The 20,751-nt window shown below is 36.0% G+C and overlaps 1 protein-coding gene across 1 annotated transcript in view; it reads left to right on the forward strand.

Annotated features, from left to right (window-relative positions):
- The window catches only part of LOC100929068 (zinc finger protein 420-like), a 165,212-nt gene that overhangs the window by 10,651 nt on the left and 133,810 nt on the right, over positions 1–20,751 (forward strand). Inside the window, 4 exon segments of the mRNA XM_031961814.1 lie at positions 379–1,536; positions 1,539–1,749; positions 2,005–2,132; positions 2,135–2,271. Of these exon segments, the coding sequence (XP_031817674.1) occupies positions 379–1,536; positions 1,539–1,749; positions 2,005–2,132; positions 2,135–2,271 (1,634 nt within the window).

The following is a 20,751-nucleotide window of genomic DNA, read 5'->3' on the forward strand; positions in this document are numbered from 1 at the left end:
AAGGAGCTCATCTCATCAGTGAGTTCTAGTTACAGCTGCAGGGATTTGGCTCAGGTTACTCACTCATTCTCAGCTCATGGCCTGTGATATGAAGTTGGGATGTGCAAGTCATAATGCATCAGAGACTTTCCAGGGGAACTGGTTATTGCTGTAAGGAAGGAAAGGGATTTCCTCCTTCCTTTGTTTGAAAGATCCGGAGCTTGTCCCTCAGCCATCCTGAGCTTGTGAACTGAGTTGAAGAGTTTTATAAGGATTTTGTTCTCCCTTATTATAGGTCTGTTGTGAAGATCCAGAGTCATTGTACGTGAAGCTCTTTGTAAGCCATTTGAGAGCTAATGGCATTTTCAAATGATAGCTTGTGCTTATTTACCTTGTAAAACTTACGGTTTCCTTTCTTTTATCTGAGGCAAGAGGGTATAAGTATATTTGTGTGTGCTATATCTATCTATATTTGTTTGTTTGTTTCTTCAGATTCAGTGGCCAGCTTTGAAGTGAATGAGATTCCTGCAAACCTGAGCATTTCTGTTGGAGAATCTGGCCAGCAGAGATTGATGAGTATTGGTCCCTGTGACTTCAGTTTTATAGAAATCTCTGACTCTGATATCAAGATAGATAAAAATCCAAAGAATCCCTGTGAATTTGATGAAGTTGGAAAGAGTTTGACACAATATTCGGTCATAAGTCAATGTAAGACATTGACCCCAAGGAATGACTGTTTTCAGTATGGTATATATAGAGAATGCTTTACTGAACAGGTAGAGCTTATTCAGTCTCATGAGAATCTTCCTGAAATGCAAATCTATCAAGGTAGTCAATGGAAAAAGCCCTTCGGTTTGAATTCCGACCCAGCTAAACATCAGAAACGTTATACTGGCAAAAAGCTTCATGTAGGTAATGAAGGAAGAAAGACCTTCAACCAGAACCCTAAGATCATCAACCATCAGAAGAATCACATTCGAAAGAAATCTCATGACAGTAATGAGGAAGCCACAACAGCCTTCTCATCTCTTCCTTACCATCCTACTTTTCCTCCTGGAATGAAAACATTTGCTTGTAATCAGTGTGGGAAGAGCTTTTATTGGAACCCAGATCTTGTTAGACATCAGAAGATTCATACTGAAAAAAAGCCTTATAAATGTAATGAATGTGGGAAGAGCTTCAGCTACAAATCCCTCCTTATTAGCCATCAGAGAGTTCATACTGGGGAGAAACCTTATGTGTGTAATCAGTGTGGAAAGGCCTTCCACTACCGAGCACTCCTCATTGGCCATCTGAGAATTCACAGTGGAGAGAGACCCTATAAATGTATCCATTGTGGCAAAGCTTTCCAAAGCAGCTCTCGCCTTTCTTCCCATCAGAGAATCCACACTGGAGAGAAACCATATGAATGTAGTCAGTGTGGAAAGGCCTTCACCCAGAGCTCCCATCTCGGTGCCCATCAGAGAATCCACACCGGGGAGAAACCTTACGAATGTACTCAATGTAGAAAAGCTTTCCGATTCCGTTCTGGTCTTGCCTCCCATCAGAGAATCCACACTGAGAGAAACCTTTTAAATGTAATCAGTGTGGAAAGGCTTTCCAAAGCAGCTCCCGTCTCGCTTCCCATCAGAGAATCCACACTGGAGAGAAGCCTTATGAATGTCATCAGTGTGGGAAGGCTTTCACCCAAAGTTCCCATCTTGGTACACATCAGAGAATCCACAGTGGAGAGAAACCTTATGAATGCAATCAGTGTGGAAAGGCTTTCAGGTTCCGTTCTGGTCTTGCTACACATCAGAGAATGACACAGGAGAGAAACCTTATAAATGTAATCAGTGTGGAAAGGCTTTCCAGTGCAGCTCCAGTCTTGCTAAACATGTAAGAGTTCACACTGAGAGAGACCATATAAATGTAATCAGTGTGGAAAGGCTTTCCGATGCAGTTCCAGTCTTGCTGCTCATCAGAGAATCCACACTATAGCAAAACCTTATGAATGTAATCAATGTGGAAAGGGTTTCAAAAGAGTTCCAAACTTGATATCCATCAGAGAATCCACACTGGAGAGAAACCTTATGAATGCGATCAATGTGGAAAATCTTTTAAATACAGCTCCCATCTTGCTGCTCACCAGAGAATTCACACGGGAGAGAAACCTTTGAATGTAGTCATTGTGGAAAGGCTTTCCAAAGCAGTTCCAGTCTGACTATACATCAGAGAATCCACACGGGCGAGAAACCTTATGAATGTAATCAGTGTGGAAAGGCTTTCCAATGTAACTCCAATCTTGCTGGCATTTGAGAATCCACACTGGAGAGAAACCTTATAAATGTAATCAGTGTGGAAAAGCTTTCAGATATCGTTCTGGTCTTGCTGTCCATCAGAGAATCCACACTAGAGAGAAACCTTATTAATGTAATCATTCTAAAAGACTTTTCCTTTGAGCTTCAGTCTTGCTTGTATTAGAGAGTACACACTGAAGAGAAATTTTAGGAATATAACCAGTGTTGTAAAGCCTTTGGGCAACTATCATCCCATATTTCCCATACGTGAATTTATAGTCGATAGAAATCTTTTCACTGTAATGAATGAGGAAAGGCACTGAAATGAAATCTAGAGTGTCTTCAAAAGCCTTCTGAGGAGAAGTGCTGTATGGACTCAGACCGAGATCATCTCTTCCTTTACATCAGAGGATTCCTGATGGAGAGATGACTCGTGAATGTTGTCAAGGAAGCAAGCTTTTCTCTGGAAGACCAGAAGACTGCCGAATATTCACAGTGAAATGAAGGTGTCTAAAACATTGATTGTGGAAAGGCGTTTCTTCTCTTAGAGTCGATATTTGACTGTACTTTGGGAAAAAATCATGTTAGAGATAAAATTTATATATCTAATTAATAAGAGAACATTTCTTGCTGCAGCACAGACTTTGTCAGACCTCCCAAAATAAGAGACCTCATTAAACATCCCAAATTTCATACTGTGAATAAAGTCCTATAAATGTAGTGAATTTTTCTCTGAAATCCTGATGATTGTCACTACTTCTCAATAGTTTGTGGCATTCATGTACTGTAGCTTTTTCAGCCATTTCCCAATTAATTGGACCTCACTATGTTTCCTGTTTGATGAGGACAAAAAGTCCTCATGTAAACACTTAGCTGACTGTTAGACATTTATTTCTATAATGTTTTCTTTAAGCTGCTTGGGGCACAGTAGACATAGACCTGGGTCTGGAGCCTGTAGACCTGATTTCAGATTGGTTCTGACACTTACTAGTTGTGTGAATCTGGGCAAGTCCCTCAACCTGTTCTTCCCTGACTTTCCCATTTGTAGAATGGCGATAAGAACATCTACCTCCTAAAGGTTGATGGAAGATTGAATAAGATACTATTTGTAAAATGCTTTGCAAGATAAATTGCTATGGAAATGCTAGCTTTTTAATGATTATTAATACTTGGGTCACGTCTCATAGCAGTCAGTTAAACATGGACCATTTAGTCACTTCCTTTAATGCAAATTGACATTAATTTGTGAAATATAGCGCACTGAAAGGCATTAATTGTGATATATAGCACACTAGGCTTAGAATCAGATGCTCCCCGGCTCTATAACTCTGGGCAAGGAATGACCTCTCTGTGCCTTACTTTATTAGTCTCTAAAATGGGATTGGTCCCAGCTTCTATAGCCCCTTCCAACTCTAAAGATGTGGGTTCTCATCTCAAGTACAATGTCTTTCTCACAGCCTCTTTCCATATCTCAGGAGGAGGTGCAGGACCAAATTAGAAAGTGTACAAGAATGCAATAATCATCCAAATTATCCTTTCCTGCTTAGAAATAAAGATTTTGAGAAATTGATCAGGCGTGTAATATCCAAAAGAAGATGAATATAGTAACTTTGTTTGATTAAAGATCTTTACTATTGGGCTAGGACTCACTGACCCCTACAAAATGCTGGGAACCCTGCAAGTAGTTTGGCAGAAAATAGATGTGGATTTTCCGTAGAACAGAAGGAAAGCTAGAAGCAATGAGGACTGCTCCAAAAGTATGTTGAATTTTCAGATTACTCAATTGGCAAATCAAGCTATCCATATTAGAAATTTTAAATGTGGTCTTCCCTCCCTTCCCCTGTTGGATGGCATAGAAAATGTTCATTTTATTTCATGTTTGTGAATTTTAAAATTAAAAGGTCAAATATTGATAGTTTCCTTTTGTTATTTTCACCAATTTTGAAGGCATGCTGAAATTATCTTAATGTGACCTCTTATCAGGGCTTTGGAGCATGTTTTCATTTGTCAGGACCTTGGCAAACTAACAGGCCTTTCAGCACTCATCTGTTGGCAATACTTCTGGGAACACATGGGGATAGTTCTTTAGATGTAAATGATTTGACATGGTTGTTTTTCACGTAATATTTGATACATTCTGTATGCTTCAGTTTCTCTTCTAATTTGATCTTCATTGATTTTATTCAAATGTTTTAATTTTATATAGTTAGAATTATCTGTTTCTTTAAAAAAAAAAAATGATCTCAGACAAGTTGTAGCCACAGTTGTAAAACTGTCCAAGTGTATTCCTTATGTTTTAATTTTTGTTTAATAGGTAAAAATTTCCTTTCCCCCTTTCACTCACATTAAATTGAGAAAAGAAAAAGACCCCAATACCATTTTGTATAATTAAGGATAATATTTCTGCATTGTCCATGTCCAAAAAAATCTTGCTCAGCTCTTTGTGTTTGTCATCTTGTATCTGGTGGTAGGGAGCACATTTCATTACTTATCCTCTGGAATTGTGATTTACCGTGATGTTAATCAGGATTCTTTAGTCAGAGTTTTTTTCCTTAATATTTTTGTTATATAAATCACACTGGTTCTGTTCACTGTACTTTATTAGTTATCACAAATCTTCCCAAGTTCCAGTGAAACTATCCCTTAATATTTTCTTAAAATAGTTATATTCCATCAAATTTATATACTTTTGCTTGCCTAGCTATTCAATTGATGAGAATCTTCTCAGTTTCTAATTCTCATCTCTGAAAAAAAATAAACATTTTTGAGCCTCATTTAAATTGTGATTAAGATTAGTTCCTTCTTTAGTTTATCTTCTCATTCCCCTTCCACCTTTTCCTTATGTTTCCAGCTTAATGAGACATATTTATGTACCCAGATCTTTGTCTTTCTGTGAATATGGGGGGTCTTTCCTTTAATCAGTTTAGATGAGATATTCAAATGCCACTTGTTTCCTCCATGTGATCCTCCTTTTGAATAGACTTTTACCCACACATCTCACTTTGGTGAGATAACTTCCTCAACCTTCCTTTCCTCCCTGTCTACTCTTCCTCTTCCCTTCTCACCTTTAAGATGATCAGACTTTAACAGACCTATTCCTTAAAGTACTCTTATCACTCCTGATGAAAAGTTTCAAAGGGGATAGGTATATCATCTACCATATTTATTCATGTTTAGACTTTAATGATTTGGTTTGTAGTTTCCTTGTTTTTGGGATTTTTTTTTTTTGTACTGCTTGAATCTTCTAAGTTTCTAGTTGCTCTAGCTTTTTCATCAGGAGTTGGAAGCCTTCTAAATCATGTAAGGATCCTGTTCCATTGTGAGTTTATAGTTCTTTTGAGATTATTTTTTGGTTGTAAGCAATATCCTTCTAGAGTGTTCTGTAAGTTTCTGCTTCTTTCTAGTGATGGCGCTAATTTAGATCCTGCAGTGACTCTCAATATTTAAATTCTTTCTACTTTGATACTGAGTATGTAGTTATATAGTAATAGCATATCTAGATAATGATGCAAGTGATAGCTAGATTTTTCATATTCCACTTACTATGTAGCTAGTAGTAATTAGTATACTAGTATTATATCAGCATAATCTCTATATTCATCCTTACTAAGCTAGATTGCTAAAGGCTGGTTTATCATCACTCATTTGATCTCTAAAGATGTAATAGGCTGCTCTTTATCTTTCCATTTAAAGAATAGTATTTATTTTCCATATCTTTTTCAACATTTGTTTAAAATTTTTTTAAACTTTAAAAAACTTAAAGATTTTGAGTTTTCCTCTTTCCTTTTCCCTCCTCCCCAGGATGAGAAGCAATTTAATATAAGTCACAGATATACAGTCATGTAAACATTTCCACTAATCATGTGAAAGAAGAAATAGAACAAGGGAAAATGTGAAAAAAAACCCAAAAAACAAGGAAAGTTAAAATAGTATGCTTCAATCTTCATTCAAACTCCCTCATTTCTTTGTCTGGATTTTAGCATTTTCATCATGAGTCTTGGAATTGTCTTGTATTGCTGAGCAGAGCCAAGTCTATTATAGTCTTATAGTTGATCACCACATGCTGTTACTGTGTACAGTGATCTCTTGGTTCTTCTCACTTCATTCGGCACCAGTTCATGTAAGTCTTCAGGGTTTTCTGAAATCTGCCTTCTCATCATTTCTTATGGCACAATAGAATTCAATTACTTTCGTATTCTAGTTTATTCAGTCATTTCCAACTGATGTGCATCCCTCAATTTCCATTTCTTTGCCACTATAAAAAGATGCTAAGAATATTTTTTGTATCGTGGCCTTCCCCTTTTTGTGATCTCTTGGATACAGACCTATTAATCGTATTGCTAGATCAAAGGGTATGTATGGTTTGATTGATCTTTGAATGTAGTTCCGAATTGCTCTCTAGAATGGTTGGATCAGTTCACAAATAGTACCAATCTTCCCACATCGCCAACATTTATTATTTTATTTTTCAGTCTATTAGCCAATCTGATAGATATATGGTGATTTGGAGAATTTTTTCATATGACTATGGGGAGTTTTAATTTCTTTGTCTTAAAACTGCCTGTTCATATTTATCATTTGGGGAATAATTCTCATAAATTTGAATCAATCCACTGTGTACTCGAAAACTTTATCAGAAACACTTGCTGAAAAAATTATTTCCCAGATTTCTGCTTTCCTTTTAATCTTAGTTTCATTGGTTTGGTTTGTATAGGATCTTTTAAATTTGAAATAATTAAAATTACCCATTTTGCCTTTTATTGTTAATTTAATTGTTAATTTAAAATGTTTGAATTACAGTGTCCCTGGTTTATAATGTGTCTCAGGTGTGTCAAGATTTATTTCTGAGGAGATCCCAAAGTGGAAGCTGCTTGCCTGGAGAATTGCTTGGGAGGAGCCAGCCTTAAGTATCCAGGGTGGATTAATTGCCTGATTGAGTGGATTGCTGACCAGATCCTTCTAATACAGCAATTAGGCCCTTACCTCCTCCTGACAGAAGTTTCTTAGCTTCAGATTTCTTCCCTAGGTGATTCAGACTCTCCCGGAGCTTCTTCTTTTGGTAAAAGAATGAATTGCCAACAGTTCCCATGTGAAGGTTGAATCTGTGTTCTAACCAGATTCAGATAATTAAATCTTCCTCAATGCCTTTTTGGGAAGAGAGAAGAGAATGCAGGGAGATTATTTCCAAAGGCTCAGAGAAGAGAGCTTATCGAGTTTGTGGGGATAGGAGGCAGTTCTGGAAGTGGTGATCCAGAGGAGAATGATTGAAGGGGCCACTGGAAACAATGCCCGAAGGAATCTTGGTTATAGGTGAGAATAAAGTTTTGGTGATCTTTGGGAGGTCAGAGGAGGGGAGAGGAAAACTTTGAGCACTAGGGACTGTGGGAAGGGAATACCAAAAGGCAGAGGGAAGGGATTGTGGTATTTGGTTGGCTTCCAGAAGGGAGGATTTAGGAAGTCACAATAAAAATATTTTTTCCCCTAACTTGCTAATTTTGTTTTTAGAATAGATGTTCTGAGGGCATTTTGAGCTACAACCTGAAATCTTGGTGTTACTTCATTATCATTTTCTTTCATATTATTGCTTTTAATATGATTTGTTCTTTGACCCACTGTATTTGTTGAGTATTCATTTGTTCTGGTCTATAATGTTAAGGAAGTAACACACACACAAAAAAGTTTAAATAACTGAAAATGGGAAAGCCAACAAAGAAAATTTAAGAGATATTAAAACCAAAGAAGAAATAGATTGAAAATAAATATAAATAAAACTATAACCCAGTTTTAAAAAACACTAATAAAATTAGAAAGCTTTATCCAATCTGATTAAAAATAGGAAGGCAAAAAAATTACAGAAAATATCAAATGAGCAAGGTTGAAATCCCAACAAAACCAAAATAATAAGTATAACTATATATAACTCCTTAAACAATCATAAACATAATCATTTGTGTTATCACACACAAAAAGAAATAACTTCAAATATATAAAATATGAAAGTGACACAACTTTTCCTCTATACATTATATAATTAAGTCTCAGAATTATAACTGGCTACAAAGTTTTACTAATGGAAAAATATCTTCTGATCTTACTGATTCTACAGTAGAACTCATCAAATTTTAAACAAAGTACAAAATTGGTCATGGTGGATTGAGCAGTGGCCCTGGATTCTGGAAGCCCTGAATACAAATCCAGCCTCAAACACATTATTTACTAGCTGTGTGATCCTGGGCAAAAAAAAAAAAAAGAATCTACTAGAATTAATACCCATATTACATATATTATTCTTTAAAAAGGGGGATTAGGACTCTATCAGAATCATTTCATGAGACAAAAATTAGAACTAAGACAACCCAGCTTTTGGGATAAGAACTCACTATCTGACAAAAACTCCAGGAAAAATTGGAAACGAGTATGGAAGAAATTAGGGCTGACCCCACCACATACCAAGATAAGCTCTAAATAGGTTCATGATTTAAACATAAAGAGTGATATAATCAAATTAGAGAAACAGGATAGTTACCTCTCAGATCTGTGGAGAAGGAAGGAATTTGTGTCTAAGGAAGAACTAGAACTCATAATTGAATACCAGATAGATGATTTTGATTATATTAAGTTAAAAAGTTTTTGTACAAACAAAACTAATGTAGACAAGATCAGAAGGAAGCAATAAATTGGGAAATCATTTTTACATTTTAGAGGTTCTGATAAAGGCCTCATTTCTAAAATATATAGAGAATTGACTCAAATTTATAAGAATTCAAGCCATTCTCTAATTGATAAATGGTCAAAGGATATGAACAGACAATTTTCAGATGATGAAATTGAAACTATTTCTAGTCATATGAAAAGGTACTCCAAATCAGTGATTTGGTCAGAGATTTGATCAGAGAAATGCAAATTAAGATAACTCTGAGATACCACAACATACTTCTCAGATTGGCTAAGATGACAGAAAAAGATAATGACAAATATTGGAGGGGATGTGGGAAAACCGGGGCACTGATACATTGTTGGTGAAATTGTGAAGGTATCCAGCCATTCTGAAGAGCAATTTGGAACTGTGCTCAAAAAGTTGTTAAACCCTTTGATCCAGCAGTGTTACTACTGGGCTTATATCGTAAAGAGATCTTAAAGGAGGGAAAGGGACCTGTATGTGCAAAAATGATTGTGGCAGTTCTTTTTGTAATGGCAAAAAACTGGAGAGTGAGTGGATGCCCATCAGTGGGAGAATGGCTGAATAAATTATGGTTTATGAATGCTATGGAATATTATTGTTCTGTAAAAATGAAAGAGCAGGATAATTTCATGGAGACCTGGAGAGACTTATATGAACTAATGTTGAGTGAAATGAAAAGAACCAGGAGATCATTGTACACGGCAACAACAAGATTATATGATGATCAATTCTGATGGATGTGGCTCTCTTCAATGAGATGATTTAGACCAGTTCCAGTGGTCTTGTGATGAAGAGAGCCATTGACACCTAAAGAGAGGACTGTGGGAATTGAGTGAGGATCACAACATAGCATTTTCACTCTTTGTGTTGTTGTTCACTAGCATTTGGTTTTCTTACTCCTTTAATTTTTTTTTAATCTGATTTTCTTGTGCAGCAAGAGAATTGTATAAATGTTTATATATATATATTGGATTTAGCATATATTTTAACGTGTTTAACGTATATTGTATTGCTTGCCATCTAGGGAGGATGGGGAGAAGGAGGAGAAAATCTGAAAAACAAAGGCTATATGAGGTCAATGTTGTCGGATTATCTATGCATATGTTTTGAAAATAAAAGATTTATATAAAAAAGAACTAGGATAAAAGCAGAGAAGGATGAAATCCAGAAAAAGAATTACAAACCAATATAATTAATAGATACTTTTTATGAATATTCAGAAATTTTAGATAAAATCCTGATTAACAGACTGCAGATTGTTAGATAAGTGATCATTCATTAGACCAAACTGGGTTTATAAGTAATATAAGGAAAAATTTAATATTATGGGAACAATTGCTATTAATCATATTAAAAACAAAGACATCAAAATTAACACGATTATCAATAGGTGCAGAAAATGCCTTTGACAAAATACAAAATTCTTTATGCTAAAAAACAAACAAACCCTAGAAGGTATAATCACAGACTTTTGATATGATGAAATATTATAATCTTTTAAATATGAAGAGCATCAATAACCAAAAGAAAAAAAATATGCAATAAGGTTACACAAGCATTTTAAAATAAATATTTTATTAAACAAGGATGTCCATTCTCAATGTTATATCTACTGGATATAATTCTGAAAATGCTAGCAACTGTAATAAAACAAGAGAGAGCATTTAAAATTGCAAAGACAGGTATATGAAATTAAAATATCCCTCTTTGTAGATTATATGACAGCAGACTTGCTAAGATAAAATCTTAGGGAATTATCCAAGATACCGAGGCAGTCATTTCGGCTGGTTACAATATAAACTCAAAAATCAACTGTATTTCTATATAATAATGAAATTCAGGAGACGATGGCAAAAAAAAAACAAATTTCATTTAATATAATAACAAAGTGAATAAAGTATCTGGGGATCAATTTACCAAAGCTTACCAAAAAAACCTTGCATAAGTTCTATTTCAAGGTCATCCTAAAAGAAATAGTGAACAAATTAAGATGCTGGAGCAATATTCCATGCCCATGTCTGGGCCAGGCCAATTTTATAAAAATGACTACTACCAGATGGAGTGGACAGTTTTAGTACTGAATCAATCAAATTACTAAAGAGAATCTTTACAGAATTTGACAATAAAATTAATTTTAAAAACATGATCAAATGAGGAAGGTATGAAGGGGCAAAATACTCCTAGACTTTAGATGATATTGAAAAGTGAAATTTATCAAAAACATATGGTATTGATTTAAAAATATAAAAACAGCAATAGAACAGATGGTATAAAGGATATAAGGGAGAATCAGAAATGATGGAGCTCAGTAAAATGGAACTCAAAAACAGTGTTTGAGAAACATAATGGAAAATACAAATTGCTTAGGAAAGGAGTCCATATTTCATAGAAGCTAACAGGAAAATTGGAAAGCTGTCTTGCAGAAATGAAATTTAGGTGAATACTTTTTAAAACCATATTTTACTATAAAATACTTAGCAGAGAAGCAGGTTATATACCTCTCACTATGTGTAGAAGATGTATTCGAATCAAAAGAAGGGATAGAGGCAATTACAAAAGATAAAATAGATAACTTTATGTAAAATTGAAAACTTCTGCACAGACAAAATTAATTCACCTAGGGTAAGAAAAGAAATGGTTAAATGGGAAAAGATAAATTTTCTCAGATGTCTTTGGTATTCAAGAAATATGTATAATAAATAATATACATACATATGTATGTATATGTGTATTCAATAGCCACTACTGAATAGATGTGATGAAAAGATATAAAGAAAAGATTTTCAAAATATTAACAGCTATATGAAAGAACATTCAAATTACTAATGATAAAATAAATAAAATTAAAACATCTCTAAGGTTTCATTCCTTACCTTGGATCTTGGTAAAGATTATAGACAAAAGATTGTCAGTAAACAATGTTTGAAAGATTTGGAAGAAGCGGGATATCCATGTATTGCTGGTGAAGCTGTGGGTCAGTACATCCATTTTGGAAAGCAATTTGGAATTATGCAAATAAAGTGACTAACATTCACATTCTTTCATCCAGAGATTTCATAATTAAGCATAAATATACAAGGGGTAGAAAATCTTGTTTTAGCAACAAACTTCCTGAAAATGAGAATAAATCAAAGTCAGTGACTCGATGAGATAACATGAAATACTAAAACAAAATGGAAATGATGAAAACAATAGAAAAGCATGTAAGGTATGGTATAAAAGAACAGCAACAAGTGACCTGGAAAACAGAGTGAGGAGGAAGAAAATCAGTCATTCGACTCTTTGGACACCATAACCAAAAAAATTTTAAAGAGCATAAGAATGCTATTTCAAGAAATGTTAAAAGAACACCACCCAGATCTTTTAGAACCACAGGGTAAAGTGGAAATAGAATTAATTGTTCACTTCCTGAAAGAAACTCAAATGAAAACTTCCAGGTGTCTTGCCTGGAAAACCAATAAAACCCTTCAGGCGAAAAATGGATCTTGTGTTGAAATAGAGGACTTCCAAGGATTTCTCAAAAAGAACTTTGAATTTCAAATATAGGAGTTCAAAGAAACAAAAATAGGTAACCACACACAATAATTAAGGAGAAAATAAGAACAGATTGCTTACATTCTAATCTGGGGAGATTGTACATTTGAATAATATTTTATGGTATTTCAGAGCTTTCTTATGAGGTGCTTTTCCTATAATCTTAGCTCAACTTGCTTTTTTCTTCTGTCTTCTCCAGCATCATTGCTTGATCCCCAGTTACTGGGGGCAAATGGAATTTATATTCCTATATCCCTGCATGTGAATGATTAGCAGAAAGAAATTTCTTCTAATCAAGGAAATCAAATTTACAAATTTGATGCAAATAGTGTCTATGCATTTATTTATTTTTAAAATAGTATTTTCAATTCATGGAATAAAACAAGTATTTCCATAACAGTAAAATAAAAGGATAGTGATACAGAAAGTGCAATCTATTATGCACTACTTGCTATTTCTTTCAAATACAAAATAAAATTATATATATATATATATATATATATATATATATATTAAACTACAGGAAATTATTTCTGACTACATCTCCTCTCCTTTTCTCTCATTCATCTTTCATAGTTTCATCATTCTCACAATAGTTTCCTCATGGTTCCCTTCACTTCAGTCTGCCTTTCTATGCTTCTCACTCAGCCTTGGAGTGCTTACTAATTCCTCACCTCTCATCTGCTGTTCCCACCCTGCTTATTCTATACTTGGGCTGGGGACAGGAAGTCACCCCTGATTCTTGCTATCAGGGTTTCTGGATAAAGTCCTTTCTGTCCTTGCTTCTTGACTGCTTTATCTCATTTAGCTCTGATGTTCCTTCTTGAACTCACCAGCCCTACTTCCATCAGAAACTGCTATGCTAGGATGAAGACATTGAAATCAAGCCTCCTCATTGCCTTTGCGCCTCGCTTCTAACTCTTTCCTCTCCCATGCTCGTTTCAGAAGTCTAAATGGATCTGTTTTCTGAAAACCAAGCTCCCAATCGAATCAAATTCTGCGTTGTCTGGGATCTTGTCCCAGCACAATCACTTGATACTCTTTCTCTTTACTCCATTTTCCCATTCTTCTTTGCTGGTTCATCTACTACTAGATGGCTCAGTGGATCGAGTGACTTGGTTTGGAATTAGAAAGACCTAGTTTAAAACTGATTTAAGACATTTACTAGCTGTGTGATGTTGGACAAGTCACTTAACTTCTGTCCCTCTATTTCCTCAACAACGAAATGCAGATCAAAATAACACCTTCTTCTCAGGGTTGTTAGAGGATCAAATAAGTTAATATTTATAAAGTACTCAGCATAGGGCTTGATATATAATAGGTGCTTAACAAATGCTTCTATTCTTTTCTTTCCTCATTCTTCTCTTCTGCTGCTCCCTAAGTGTAGAAACCCTCCCAGCTCAGTTCTTGGTCCTCCTCTATTTTCTCCTATGTCATCTCAATTAAGTAAATTAGCACTTTGACAAGAGAATCAAATGAGGTAATGGATGTAAATCTCTTAGCATGGAACCTGGCCATCGTAGGCACTTAATAAATGCTTATCTTCCCCTTTTGTTCTCCCTCAAGCTCAGCTCCTGGTCCTTGTCTGTTTTCTCCCTCTACTCCCTCCTTTGATAACATTGTATGTTGGAGACATTTCCCTGCAGTTTGCAACAGCAACTGTGAGAGCTTGCAACACGGAGCATGATTAATATTTGTGGAATTTTAGACATCCTAAACATCTATTTGTGCTCCTAGACATCTATTTGTGAAAATAACCTTGTAGTCTGTCAAGTGCTCCATCAATGGGAGGGGACCTATCTCTCCTTATTCTTGGGCACCCAGGTAACTGTCCAAGAGTCTCAAGGAAGTCTGGACCCTTTTAGTCACCAGCTTTCATAAGTGGAGGTCTTCCCTTCTGATACTGTGTCGGGGTTCATCTCAGTGCTTTGCATAATCCAATCCCATCATCCTTCCCTTATCTCAGCTTTATTAGTTTCTTCCCTCTTACCTCCAAATATGCCCAAATTTCCTCCATCATTAAATAACTCATTTGATCGTATTTTCCTCTTTGGTTTTATCCTGTATTTCTCCTCATGTCACCTCCTAAATCTTTGAAAAATTATCTCTGCTTGGTCCCTTCATTTAGTTTGTTCTCTGCATGTTTATTTTTAATTTTTTAGAGGCAGTTGGGGTTAAGTGACTTGTCTAGGGTCACACAGATTTGAAGCCAGACTTGAACTCAGGTCTTCCCAATTCCAGAGCTGGTGCTCTGTCCACTGCTCCATCTAACTGACCCCTCTTCTCTGTATTTTGACGAAACTTCAAACCTTACTATTCAACTGACACAGCTCTTTCTAAACTGATCAAGGGGCTATTAACTGCTTTTCTTAATCCTCATCCTATCAGAAGATACTCCAACTCTAACCCTCATGGAAGTTCTCTGCATTCTGAAGTTCCTGCCAATGTTTTCCCTCCATCTAGCCAGATCCCTGTTCAGTCTTCCTCAGTGGATCTTTCTCGTGAGTGAATTTCGAGGCCCTTTCCTGATCACACTTCTGTTTTTTCCTATGAATTTTCTCTGTTGTTCTGAGTCAGGTCTAACTCAGTCTAATGCAGGGATTCTGATTCAGAGTTATTATACGAGTCGCTTAAGGACCCAGCTTTGCTAATGAAAAGGATAAAACACAATTCCTATAGGTAAATAGATACTAGTTAAGAAAATGGCTCATCTAAAATTAATTAAAGAGAAAGATAGAAAAGGAAACTTTAAGACGTTGGATAGATGTACTCTCAACTCCACATTCAAGGATCAGCTGGCCGGGCCAGATTAGGAACATCTGTCCCACAGGAATGGGAACTCTGTTAAAATGTGCAGCACCAACTGGCCGTAGGCTGGGTCTTTATTCCTTAATGAAGACTCCACCACACATCAACATGAGATTTCTCTTCTCACATTACTCCCCAGCATGTAATTTTTGATCCAGTGACACTGGCCTCCTGGCTGTTCCACCAACAAGACACTGCATCTCTTGGCTTGGGGCATTTTCTCCGGCTGTTCCTCCTGTCTGACATGCTTTCTACCTCCACTCCACCCCTGATGTCCCATATCTTACATGAAGCCTTTCCCAATCCCTCTCAATTCAAATCCCTTCCTTCTGTTAATCATTGATAAGTCCCCTAGTCTTGGCAGTCTACTTTCCAGCGATGTCCACATTGGTAATGAGATTGTCACCCTTATGACCCGCTGTGTTTGAGAGGCTCGGAAGGGAAGAGATGTTAGATGGACTGCCCAACTGAAGGTCTGCAGAGCTTGTATCCCAACGCCATGTCAGCAAATGGAATTGTTGCCATTTGAATTGTCTTAGGAAGATCCTGAAGATCCCTGGCAGGATCAGGGACCAGACACTGAGTCCTTAAACTGCCAAGCGTTCCAGATCTGCTGCAGAGAGCATGACTGTTGGGCCAGCCACATTGGTCAAATGCCAAATGTACGCTTGCCAAAAAAGTATTTTATGGAGAACTCATACAGGTTCACAAGGGGTCAGAAAAAGCCGTACAAGGACACTCTCAAGGTCTCTCTGAAGAACTTTAGAATTGATTATATGATGTGGGAGACACTGGCCCCGGACCGCCCAGCCTGGTGTGCCCTCCTCAGACAAGGGGCTGGGCTTTAGGAACAAAGCAGAACGAATCAGTTCAAAAGAAACAAGAAACGTGCAGAATTAGAGAAGCCCTCCAAATGTTCACATGGATTATTTGTGCCCGGCCCTGGCGGAACCTTCTGTGCTCAGGTTGGTCTGATCAGCCACAGGCGGACATGCCGTAACTTGACTCTAACTTAGTAACGTCATTTAATCTTTGAAAATCAAGGACAACAACAACATCAGTTCTGTATACAGCTTGCTTTGTATATGTTTATTATATACATCCTTTCCCATGGGGCAGAGATGGTATTTTCTGTTTGTTTGGGGTTTTTTTGTATTCTCAGTGATTTGCACAGTGTCTGGCACAAAGGACATTATGCCTAATAAATATTCATTGATTGATTGTTACAAGATTACGCTCTTGGTTGGCAAGATCCTAACAAGTTTTCTAATGGATTTTCCTCCCCAAAAACGTTAAGTTTCAAGAAACACTGGAGGAGGGCTTAATGCATTTTAAATTATTCATTTTAGGAATTATTTAAGAGTTCAAATCATACAGCATAGTTAATACCCGTTCAGAATATGTCTGGAGGTATAAAAATAACAATGAAAATTGGACCCACAATTTAGAGAATAATATTGCAGCACTGATTATTTTTTCTTGTTTTATTGCCATAACTAGTATTTCTAGTATAATATTAAATAATAATAGAGATAATGCGTACCCTTACTTTGCTTCAATTTTATTGGGAAGGCTTCTTATTAAGGCAGCTAGGTGGTACAGTGGATAGAGCTGGGGTCTGAAGTCTGGAAGACTCATCTTCCTGAATTTGTATCTAGCTTCAGATACTAGTTGTGTGATCTTGAGAGAGTAATTTAATCCTGCTTGTCTCAGTTTCCTCATTTGTAAAGTGAGCTGGAAAAGTTTCATGAAGAATAAGATATGACTGAAAATTTCTAAATAGAAAAATTAGTTTATTCACATCATTGAAAATGCTTGCTCCTGGTTTTAAGTAGTTAATGTTTATCATTTTAAGCAATGCTTCATTTATTTACTGCGTTTTCTAGTGTTTGTTTTTTTTTTGTAGAAATAGGTTTTGTATTTTACCAAAATAGATTTTTTGCTATCTATTGATATAATCATGATTTGTTTTTTCTTTTCTTTTCTTTTCTTTTCTTTTCTTTTTTTTTTTTTTGTTGTTGTTGATACTGATATGGTCAATTTTGCTGATAGTTTTCTTTCTTTTTTTTTTTTTTGAATCATACTTTTTTACTTCATTTTTCTTATGTTTTTTTGTCTTTTTTTTATTATAGCTTTTTATTGGCAACATATGCAGGGGTAATTTTTCAACATTGTCTCTTGCAATCACTTCTGTTCCAACTTTTCCTTCCTTCTCTCCATCCCCTCCCTAGATGGCAGACAGTCTCATAAATGTTAAGCATATTAAAGTGTATCTAAAATACAATATGTGTGTACAGTTTTTGTACAGTTCTCTTGTTGCACAAGAAAAATCAGCTTCAGAAAGGTAAAATAACCTGGGAAGAAAAACAAAATGCAAGTAGTCCACATTCATTTCCCAGTGTTCTCTCTCTGGGTGTAGCTGAGTTCTGTTCATCATTGATCAATTGGAACTGAATTGGATCTTTTCATTGCCGAAGATAGCCACTTCCATCAGAATACATCCTCATATAGTATTCTTGTTGAAGTGTATAATGATCTCCTGGTTCTGCTCATTTCACTCAGCATCAATTCATGTAAGTCTCTCAAGCTTCTCTGTATTCATCCTCCTGGTCATTTTTACAGAACAATAATATTCCATGACATTCATATACCACAATTTACCCAACCATTCTCCATTTGATGGGCATCCATTTATTTTCCAGTTTCTAGCCATTACAAACAGGGCTGCCACAAATATTTTTGCACATGTGGGTCCCTTTCTCTCCTTTAAGATCTCTTTTGGTTATAAGTCCAGTAGTAACACTGCTGGATCCAAAGGATATCCACAGTTTGATAACTTTTTGAGCATAGTTCCAAACTGCTCTCCAGAATGGCTGGCTCCGTTCACAGTTCCACCAACAATTTATTATTGTCCCAGTTTTCCCGCATCCCCTCCAACATTTGTCATTATCTTTTCTTGTCATCTTAGCCAATCTGACAGGTGTGTAGTGGTATCTTAAGAGTTGCCTTACTTTGCATTTCTCTGAACAATAGTGATTTAGAGTATCTTTTCATATGACAATTGAAACTATTTTAATTTCTTTATCTGAAAATTGTTCATATCATTTGATTATTTATCAGCTGGAGAATGGTGAATTTTTATAAATTTGAGTCAATTCTCTATATATTTTAGAAATGAGGCCTTTATCAGAACCCTTAAATATAAAAATGTTTTCCCAGTTTATTGCTTCCTTCTAATCTTGTCTGCATTAGTTTTATTTGTACAAAACCTTTTTAACTTAATATAATCAAAGTTATCTATTTGGTATTCAGTTATGAGTTCCAGTTCATCTTTGGTCACAAATTTCTTCCTTTTCCACAGATCAAGTCCTAATTTCTTCCTTACTAATTTCCAATTTTCCCAGCAGTTTTTGTCAAATAGTAAGTTCTTATCCCTAAAGCTGGGGTCTTTGGTTTGTCAAACGCTAGATTGCTATAGTTTTTACCTATCTTGTCTTGTGATCCTAACACATTACACTGATCAGGTTACTCTATTTCTTAGCCAGTACCAAATGGTTTTGATGACTGCTGCTTTATAATATAGTTTTATGCCTAATGAGTCTCAAAGTCTTGACTAAAGCACATCAATCAGGTAAAGGAACTGGACATATGTTTATTCTGGAGAAGAGGTGAATCCAGGGACAGAATGTCAGTCTTCAAGTATCTTGAGATATGGATTCAGCCTATTATGATAATTTCAGAGAGAAAATGTAACTTCCTAAAACCAGAGCTATCTGAAAGAGGCCAACAGTGAATTCCCACTTAGTGGAACTTTTGAGCAAAGAGTGATGACTAATTTTGGGGAATGTTGTGGGAAACATTCATGCTTAGGTTTGGGCTGAACTTAATGGCCACTCTGCCACTCTGAGAATGAGTGATTTTGTTAATTTGATTTTTCCTTAATTTTTCCTCGTATGATATGATTTAGATATATTTCATGTACTTCATTATTTTGGCTACTTCTCTCTCAAAGCTCTTTAACCTGTCTTATTTAATATGTGGGGCCCATTACTGAACATACTCCTGCAGACGTGGCTGAGCAGAACAGAACATGCTCACATGCTTGCTTCTCATGTACTGGTTTGTTTCCTCTACCTTCAGATAAAATCGATTAATTATAAGATATCTGTCACTCAGTGGGCTGTGGAGTGGGGAGACAATAAAAGAGATGTAAAAACAAAAGGCATATTGAGGAATGTCATATGTCATCAAGTGTGTGCAGCCTCAAGCATTTTCTTTTAAAATATTTTAATAATGACTTTTTTCAAAATACATACAAAAATAGTTTTCAACATTCACCTTGCAAAACCTTGTGTGCCATATTTTTCTCCCTCCTTTCCCTCACACCCTTTCCCCACACAGCAAGTAATCCAATATGCATTAAACATGTACAATTTCAAGAGGATTTTCTATGGATCTTTTGTTTTGGCCCAAGCTACATTTGGTTTTCTTCAGCAAGGTCAAGGATTTTTGTTCACAGTGTTGTTGTTGAAAATTCAATAGGTATCTATAAATCCTATAACCAAATCAAAACCTTTAAAAATAAAAGGAAATAAATATAATTTCCCTGTCACAGTTACCAGGTGAAGGAAACAGCCTCTAGACAATTTGCATTCTGAAAATTATTTCTGGTAGATTTCTCTGCCCTCAGCCAATCTTCCTATGACACATTTCTAGGATTGTATAGTAACTGGTGAGAAGGAGCCAAGGTGTAGGGTGAAGAACAGGCTGGCATCTTAGACCTGGCATGCTTACATGACCACCCACCATTTGGTAGCAAGCCCCGAGATTTTTCTGGGGAAACTTACCATTAGAATAGTCTCAAAACAATCCTCAAACCGGAAAGGGTTAGATTAAAACAAAGACTACAGAAATATTTTAAAATCAATTTTAAGAAAAACAAAGCAATGCTGAGACCCGTCATAAACATTTTCTAGGGCAGAATCATCCTTATGGTCAGGAGCAGCACCAGAAAAATCACTGATGTAACTAGTGTTATCACTGGTCCCTGCAACAGATTGGTGTAGCTAAGAGGCAGTCAACATTTTCCCCACATGTTATCTAAGTGAGTTATCTTTCCCCACATGAGGTCTAAGTCTATAACAGAATTCATCTGTCTCACCACCCTCTCAGTGTCACCAAGCACACTAGCCAAACCTTTCCCTGCTAAAGAGCCCCATTAGGAGTATTTAACCAAGTGTGGGCCTTTTAAAGACTGACAACATTCTATCTTTTCCCATGGGAATTGGATGAAGATTCTCTTTCATTTTATTCTGGGACATAAAGAAGGGATGGAAGGTTCCCCAGTTTTAAAAGTAAGCTCTCTGTCACCATGATTATAAACATATTATTTTGTTTCTCCTAAGTGTAAACAAAGTTTTCTCTAAATGATTATTAGTCCAAAATATTTGGAAAAATGACAGAAGTCTT

The sequence above is a fragment of the Sarcophilus harrisii genome, chromosome 3 (assembly GCF_902635505.1).
Source record: "Sarcophilus harrisii chromosome 3, mSarHar1.11, whole genome shotgun sequence".
NCBI classification, from domain to species: Eukaryota; Metazoa; Chordata; class Mammalia; order Dasyuromorphia; family Dasyuridae; genus Sarcophilus; species Sarcophilus harrisii.